This window comes from Mucor mucedo (assembly GCF_025094135.1).
Source record: "Mucor mucedo strain NRRL 3635 chromosome Unknown EV154scaffold_263, whole genome shotgun sequence".
Classification (NCBI taxonomy): Eukaryota; Fungi; Mucoromycota; class Mucoromycetes; order Mucorales; family Mucoraceae; genus Mucor; species Mucor mucedo.
The window spans coordinates 11175-20437 of NW_026252547.1; the positions used below are offsets into that span (position 1 = coordinate 11175).

A 9263-nucleotide genomic window follows, 5' to 3' on the forward strand; every position below is an offset into this window, starting at 1 on the left:
CTTGATGGCTGTCAGGGAAAACTTTAGTTTTCAGTGTCTTTTTTAAACTGAATACACTGAATCCGAAGGTATTACAGATACCTAAAATTAAGTTAATTTTCAGAGTAGGTTTAGTTTTTTTATTTACTGCGTATGTGCAAAAATGATTTTTGGTGCGACTCGGAATTTTATTATTTGACAGGACAGAAAAAAATGGTGCGCGGTATGTTTTTTTTTCAAACAAAAAGTATGGTTCGTGTATAATTAGCCATAAAAAATAATCGCTTACTAAACTTCGTGATTGCTTTTTTTGAGTCTATGTAACTATAGTATTTTTACTATAAACGGAGACTTTTCCAAAGCAAACCTCCGCTTCTGTAAAACATTGACCTTCGTTTCGCTGCACCAAATTTGTGACCTTCATGTCGTTACCTAGCAAGGCTGTAGACATATTAGTGCTAACAAAGGTTTATCCATGCTGATATGTACCGTTTGTGACATAAGCTTAACAATAAATTTCATAGCAAGAACTATAAGTATATGACACCACAAGTCTAATTTAGTACGTCTAAGGAATACTTAAAATTTAGTTTTAAGCAAAGAGAGTTCAGAAGACAACATTTATTAGAACAAGATAAAATTAGCGACTATGCAGTAATCGTATATATTTTTGGTTACTCAATAATATCTTCAAAAAAAGCACTAAAGATATGAACAGTGCAGACAGTCCTTTATATACATAATCGTTTATTACATTTATTAATAAGACATCTGGTAAACAGTCTCAAACTACTCCTATAGTTCTTTTATAATTTTACCCTACCTTAAAACACACCATTAAGCACAAAATACAGAGGTCATTGATATATGTCGCATGATCTAAAGCAACATCAGCCTCTGATCTCACTTTGATATGTAAAGTGTATGTTTTTTAAACCACCCAGAGCTTTATCAACGTGATTTATATTATGGAATCCAACGTTAGCTTAGCATTACACTCCAACCAACGTTTTAAAACTTACAGAAAAGGAGGTCTTTCTAGTTATTTCACATAATGTACAAAATCTTCAGGCACCCTTTGATCAGATCGTCAACAACCCTGTATATCTATCATCTGACGTAATCTTCCTCAATGAAACATAGAAATCTCCAGCTGATAATTTTGAAGTTCCCGGATTTAAATTGGTTTCGGCTATTGATTACATAGATAGTATACGTAAGTAAATGAGCAGTTACTGTTATAACTTTAGCTCGATATTAGAAGATTGATATTAGCCATTTGGTAAATAGTTTAATGCATACAGCCACACAACAACCCCGGTATTGATAAGCATGCGTATGCAGACCACATGTGACCGCTCGTTTGACCAAACCATCAAGTACCAGCATGAGACCGATCCTGAATCAGCACCATAGAACTACGGCCCAAGATCCAAACAATACACGACATCATCCTCGAACCGTAACCCCGGCATAGGACATCCCCTCAAGATCTTACCCAACATAATTTATTCTAAGAAGATAGTCCTTCAAACTATCTTACTTTTATTCTAATTACCCAAAATTACTTAGAGACGTACAAATATTTATCCGATGTCTTGTATACTCCTATCGTTATTATTATATAAACCTTTAGCTTTACTACCTCATCTCGTCTATTTTCCTACAACCCTTATGGTCGTATCTTGTACTTAGGTTAGCCTTGTAAGTACAAAGAAACTTTTCCTTGTACCTAGTAACATCCGGCTAATTTCAGAAAGAAACTATTCGTTTCCGTCGTGTTCTTATACCTTTCATTTCTTTGCGTAAGGCCAAAATAGGGATAGAGGTATTTGTTTGCGTAGGTGTAAGCAATAAAAAATTTTTATTGAAGCAAAAGCAAAAACAAAATAAAAAAAAATGAAATAAAAATAATGGGCACGGAAAGTCAAAAGGAAACGGAGGATAGTCAACTTAAAAATTTTCGAAATGATGTCATACGCTAGTATATAGATTGGGGGGCGGGGACAAATCTTTTTTACAAAATAAGCGATTTGTACTTGAAAATACTGTTTGCTTAGGGACGGCCTACGACGTATGTCGATATCCAAAAACGTAATTGTGCGGGCATTTTCTGCTAGTTCTAATGCAGTTGTTTATCCAATTAACCCGTGCGTGCAAGGATCCTTATTTGTAATGATCTACTGGATTGGTGCGAACGACTTTAATTCGTATGTCGCAATTTTCAAGCATGAACTCCGCAACTCTAGCCTTCTTAAGTTCTAGACACTCAAAGTTCGTTGTCAAATCATCCACAACAACCTAAATTATTATATAAGCGTGATCATAAACAAACCGTATCAAATAAAATTTATGTCCTTCATCTAGTAGGCCAAATAGGATAATGACGCCCAGATTTGTTTTGGTTTCTAAGTATATTTCTTTTGAGGACATCGTCATTCGCTTTTTTCATTCGAGTGCCGTGTGGTAATTTAAGTTTGCGACATTACCAGCCTGTTTTAATTTCCAACTTTTCAACTTCAAACAAAAAATATCGCTTAAATATTCAATACTATAAGCCCTATATTGAAGAGTTCGCTCATTTGTAGGCAAAACGTACTCCATTACAACGTTTTTTGAAGTGGCCATTACAAATTTAATGTCGTTCCTTTTTCACACATTGGAAGATCAGTCAATTTCTTTAAAAGAACGCATATTCGTTTGACATTAAAAGGTACTTCTTGTCCTTTTGTTTCATAGTATTTCTGCTACAGTCTTCATAAGAAATGCAGGTAAAACTAAAACATTTTTGAAAATATATAAAAGATGACCAAAGCAATTGACCTGGTTAAGTCATTTTCAAATAGTTAGCAACTGATGTTCGAAAAAGTTCGGCAATCTGACGAACCATTTCATAACATTGTCCAATGGAGGGTGGACGGTATTTATATATTATATATGACCGCTTTTCGATACCTTTTTTTAGTTTTTAAAAAGTTTTATGTCATCTTTCTGTCTATTTTAAGAGATCGGTGCTTTCCAGATCGTAAATTGAAAGTCAATAGCCGAATTTTTTGTATGTCAATATCAAAAAAAAAAATTTGGATTAGGTTTAACTAGAATAATTTGGATTCCGAACACAATTTTTAGGACTAAAAATAATGACATCATCATTTTACGTTGCGCAGCAATTTTCGTTTTTATTTTTTCAAAAAGCGGCGGGTCATTTTTTTTTCTCTTTCTCCCATTAACGATTCTTGGAAAAATGCTCTCGTATATTCTTCTTGACGAGTAAGTAAAACGAAATCAGCAAACATTTATGCTATAAACATGATTCTAATGTTGACATTTAATAGATTGTTGTGTGAATTAACACATTCCGCGTTTCTCTTTTTGGCTTTTCCCTGGTTTTGGACCAAATTTTTTTTCTTTTTCCTTTGGGAAAAAATGATTTGGTTCTTTTCGTCTTCTTTGCTTCCTGTCGTTGATGACAAAAAACAGGTTCGTGTAGCACCCGAGCCAATCGGTGATGTCTACGTCTGTTTTGGTAGAGGTATCATACCTCTTACCACTTTCAAAAACAACCCTGAGCTTTTTGCACAGACTACTCCTTTGCCTGTTGATTCTCCTGTTGTTGCTCTTCCTCCCGAGGATTCTGCTGGTCGACCCTTTTCTTCCGTTCCGTCTGTGCCAACTGTCACAAAGAAGGAACAAAAATGTTACTCTTTGGACTGTGCTTGCGTGGTGGGCATGCCATGTCTCAGTGATGGTTCTTTGCCTTCTTTTCCGTCTGTCCTTCCCGTCCGTTCTCGCGTTCCCTCCTTTGCTTTCGGATGTGAAGCTTTAACACAAGCCTGGCTTGTAAATAATTCTGCTTCTGTTTCCTGTTTTTCGTCGTCGGTTGCTCGTGGAGATTTATGTCGCTCTGCCGTTGCTCCCTGTTTGTCCGTTTCTCGTCTTGCGGTTTCTTCCCCAATTGGGGATAACGCTATTCCTGCGGTTTCTTCCTCCCTTGAGGATAACGCCATTCCTGCGGTTTCTTCCTCCCTTGAGGATAACGCTTCTTTTTCTGTTGGTCCTGTTGCTTCGGCTGGCTCAGGTGTTTCTGGTGGTTCTCCACCTTTGCCTTCTTTGACCTCGGTTCCTGTTTCTTCGGACTGTTCTTCCGTTCGTTCTTCTCCTGTCTTGTCTCCCGCTTGCGCTTCTCTTGCTTGGCCTTCCTTTCCCCCTTCTCCAGTGGTGTCTTCCGTTCCTACTTCTTTCGGTTGGGATTCTTTTCCTGCTTCTCCTGTGTCGGCTTCTGCTTCTGCTTCTCCCGTCTGTTCCTCGGCGCCTGGGTCCCCGGGCTTGTCTTTCGGTTCTTTTGCTTTGTTTGGGGTTGAGATCACACCTCCCTCCTCTCCTTCCCCCCGTGCGACTTCTGTTGCCTCTCCTGGTCCTTCCTCCCCTCCTCTTGTTTCTTCTCCTCGTCTTGTTTCTTCTCCTCGTCGCCCTTCTTCTCCTTGTGAGGAAGAAAATAATCGTGATCGTAAGAGAATTCGAGCTCGAGGTTAATTTGTTTTTTAAAAAAAATAAAAACTAGTCCGAAATATATTCTTTTTGTAGTATCTTCACAGTAGTTACCAAATAAAAATAAATCAGGGCTCTTGCTTTAAACGGATATCAAAATAATTGATATCGGGTTAAATGAAACGTTGATAAATCAAGTTGTTATAATTTTAGAATTAAATGAATTTGTGGCTCTTTTCCTTCTTTACGTTTGAGAAGCTTTCGATACGGAATGAAAACTTGAACTACCGTTTTATCCCTTTGGCTATAGAAGGTCATAAATGAGCAGTAAAAATCCCGATGATGAAAAGTATAAAAACAGCAAGGATAATCGGAATATTAAAATCACCCAAGTTATTCTAAATCGTACGTGTTGTCCCAAAATAACTGTGGAAAGGTCAACGAAAATGCTTTCTCATGTTGAGAAATGAAGATCTGTTGATATTAAGTCTTCTTTTTGTCTTTATTCAATTACGGGTACAGAAAAAAAAAGCTAAATGCGTATTGGACTGATATCAGAGAGCAGGTGCACAAATATTCGAGTAAGGAAGATTCTGTATGTCGTAGAACATGCTGGAGTTTTTTGGCTGGATGACGGAATCACATCTAGCCTAAAATATTGATATTTTTCTGGATGCTGCAAACAGGACCAAAAAAAAAAAAAATAGTGAAGCCTTTCCATTCATTGATCGCCAACAAACGATCAACATCCTCCTGCCTAGAAGTCCTCATATGCTCCTCCTTCTACACAGCAACGACAGCAGTTGCTAATCTTTTCAAGGATTTTTGGGTTGTTGATTTGGCTATTCGAAATGTGCCGTCGATTGCATCCAATTCTACTCTATAAGCCAGTTGTAGAATGGCTGTTGTTACTTTCTGGAGTGGCGTAAAGCCTATGACTTTAGCCCCATCATACTTTTGCTCAAAGTAGCTATCATGAGCCGTCACTGATTCGGTGATTCCCAAGAAGAGACGTTTCCGCATTCGGTATCTTCTACGAAAGGCAGCGTCGGAATATCTTGGCTTTTCCGAAAAGTAATCGTTCAGAAGCTTTTCAAGTCTAGTTGTACGTCCTCTCTTGACAACTCGACGTTTTTTGATTACACGAGGCTTTTCTTTTTGACTTTTTCATAACCCTTAGAAAATCTTTATAGCAGTAAGATGCATTTCAAAATCCTTTGCAGGGTCATTGCCAAATAATCTTTCGAAAGTCAACATTGCAGACATTGTGTGAATGAAAATGAAAAAAGTGAAAAAAAGTAAAAAAAAAATATATGACAGGCACCGAAATTTAATTTTTTTTTTAACAAACGACTGTGGAAATTTCAAAAAAATAAATCTCTTCATGACAAAAAAATAATAAATTTACAAAAACATTTAGCAAACCGCTGGAATGCTCTTATGGGGTATTTATAGTTACGTGTCTAGATCGCATCGTGGGTTTTGTCACCAAACCGATATAAAAACCGGTTTTATTTTTTAAGACATAACCAAAATCCTAAAATTGAATTAACAGTGACGTATTCTATTCCACAGTATTACCATGTGCAGTATTATCACCTAAATTCAGACAACTTAAAATTATTTTCAGTCAAGCTCAAAACAAATTCAGACAAAAAAGAATATTTTTCGACAAGGGTAAAAAAATTAATAAGACAAAGGGAAATTATTTTCAGAAATATGATAACGAAACTTCATACAAGTAAAAGATCAAACTAGTTTTGATTCTTTGTCAAGGTAATTGTCCCAGTATATCTCAGAGTTTTGTATATAACCATAACAATCGTCCGTGGTAATAGTCTCACGGGCTGCCTTGACTCTTGGGTTAAAGTCCTCAAAGTAAAAAGGGAGTTTCTTTTGATGTGCTTCTTGATCTTGGATCAGTATTCTTCAATAGGAATCAAAAATGATGAATATGGGGGCAAAAGTAAAGGCTTATAGCCTCTACTTTTGATTGGATCAACAACCACATGGGAAGGATGAATTATTAAATTACCCATGACGATATAAAATCTAACTTTGTTGTGTCTGTCTAATACATCCAGGACATTTCAAACAAAAGTTACATCATGCTACGCAGTCGTACCCCTTTTTGGCAATTTCTTTTTTTGTGTCATCGGTTTTATCCTTTCTTTTTTTGCTGGCTGGTAAAGGAAACTCTTTCTCAGTCTTAGCTACATCAGCTAGCTACAACAGCTCTACCTTGGAAACATTGATGATTCCAAAAAACAATATACACCCAATAATGCTCAAGTGATCGTCCTTTTGAGTTGGAACAGAACCAAAGGCAGGTGTTCCATTGACGGACCAGGCTTTACTTCTGATCTGGTGCGCGTTCAAACCGTCCTCATCCATAAACACGCAGCTAGTCTTGAAGTCAATCACAGCTGCTTTCGAAGCGGTTATTACGTTAAATCGAAAATCCAATGTTCTGTTCTCATCTATTTCCATCGTATAGACATGTCATTGTTTTAATGAAAGTCGTATCTTTTCCACCATATTCTTTCTCAATTCAATTTCGGAACCGCTAAAGCCTTCAAAAACAACACAGTTACTATCTTAATATGTTCGTGGTAATACAACGGTTTTGTCCACTAACTCGGTAGGATACTTAGTTAGCTGTGCCGTAATCTCCTGATTCTTTGCTTGCTTTGACCAGCTATTTAAAAAGGCTTTCTTAAACCGCCGATAGTAATCACGGTTCCATCACTTTTATTGCATTGTTTCAATAATTTATAGGCAGTAGAGCGTGGGATAAAACAGGTTTTGGCATGTTTGTCATAAGCTTAAAAAAAAGGTCTAATAATAACGGGCCCATAGGCATTATCATCTGTTGTTTGATGTGAGCTTAGGTTGATTTCACTGTTTTCCGCATCATTCTCAACAGCTTTCGATGTTGTTCGTGAACTAGCTCATGATCTAATTATTGGATATTCTGACCTCAAGACCCTCAAAGGTATCATCGATACCGCCTCCAAGGAGGTTCGCATTCCAAAGAGCTTGGACTCTACGGCTGCCATGACAACTACTGTAGATTCTGTATGCTCTATCTCGTCTTCGTTGCATCTTCCTGGTCTCACCATGCGTATGTTCATATCAACGGTTCCCCTAATACCCTTGCATTCATATCCACACCTCCGAATGTTGCTATGGAAGAACTCTTGCCTGTCGCCTCGGGTATTGTTGAGTTCAACAACGATGAATTGGAAACGGTTAAATTAGCTAATTTAAATACTTCAAATGTTTATAATAATAAAGGTCAGCATATCGCTTTTTACGAGTATTTACTTAAGTCCCCAACATTATACCCTATCTCACATTCGTCTCCAAATCTTTCTAGTATCCAGTCTCCTGCCATTTCGCCAGTGAGCTCTACGGCTGAACCTGTTTAGACTTGGCATCTTCTATCGGTGATACCCTCTCTGGTGCGGAAACTAGTATTCGAACTTTTCGAGCTTGGACCGATCTTGCGCCAGTTCGAACGAAGCCCGAACCGAGTTTTTTTACTCGAGCTTGGGCCAGTTTATTTAGGATCGAGCGAGTATCGATCGAAGCTCGCTCAGCTAAAAAGTCGTTAGCAGTCACTTTAAAGTTAAGGTCCTTGAAAGACTACTGATGGCATTTCCCCTTGATTTTAATCTTTTCTTGCCTTAAACATTTTTCTTTTTTTATGCTCCAATAACTCCAACTAAAATGCTTTATACTTTTATTTAGTTGTACAACCAACAAACACATTTAGCATAAAAAATGATACATTGTTCCACGCCAAACCCAACTAAGCCAAATTTTTACGGCAACCACAGTAACACGACGTAACAGAATTAATTTAAACTTTCATGTTCACAAATCCAACTGTATTATATTTATAGATGCAGTAATAGTTTGATTTAAATATCCAAATTTGGAGTTAAGGCTGGTGAAAACAAAAGTTTTTTTTTCTTTTTCCAACTTCTATTTCAATAAATATCAATTTTAGTATCATAACTTTTGTAATTAACATCATTTTGACGTGCACTTTGTGTAATAAAAAGGGCGAGCGAGTTCGAGCTATCGTATTTGAAGCCGAGCCGAGCTTAAGAAACTTCGAGAGACCTCGACCAGCAAAAAAACGCATTCGAGCGAGCTTCGACTCGAACACGATCGAAGCTCGGTCGAGAGTTTCCATCTTCATTCCGAACACTAGCGGAAACTGATACACTGAAAGGTCTGTTGAATGAATACTAGGATTGTTTTGCGGAAAAGGCTTCTTCTGTTACGCCATTGGCTCAACACCACATCAGGACTGGTGACCATCGACCTTTATCACAACTACCCCACCGAGTGGCCGCAGCCGAAAACGACGCCATCACAGGTCTATTGGAAGAAATACTCGAGCAAGGCCTTATTCGAGAAAGCGACAGTCCTTGGGCATCCGGTGTCGTGTTAGTCAAGAAACTGGATGGTATACAGTGCGCGCCAAAAGTGTCCCAATGTTTTAAATTTTTGGCTTTTCATAATGACATCACACAAACTAATGATTGTTTTGGCCTCAAAATTACATCATAAGTACTTTCACATGTCCGCTGTAACATCCAAAAATAAAAAAATTGTTAGCTCTATTTGGAAACGATTTACAGCGACTGAACATAATTACATCATTGGGACACTTTCGGTGCGATTTGTTTTTTGTTTGTTTTTTGCTTTCTACGCCATAAAACCGAATAAAAATTTTTCTTAAAAAACTATATAAATAGCTTAGCTGTTCAGTAACCTCTAAC

General features: G+C 37.4%; 1 protein-coding gene across 1 annotated transcript; it reads left to right on the top strand.

Annotated features, from left to right (window-relative positions):
• Positions 1 to 3219: 3219 nt before the first annotated feature.
• Positions 3220 to 4512, top strand: EV154DRAFT_583908 (uncharacterized protein; the record flags this gene model as incomplete). Its single annotated transcript, XM_051606720.1, has 2 exons — positions 3220 to 3249; positions 3315 to 4512. The coding sequence occupies exons 1-2, from the start codon at positions 3224 to 3226 to the stop codon at positions 4510 to 4512; spliced, it is 1224 nt and encodes a 407-aa protein (XP_051450311.1). The 5' UTR covers positions 3220 to 3223.
• Positions 4513 to 9263: the final 4751 nt, after the last annotated feature.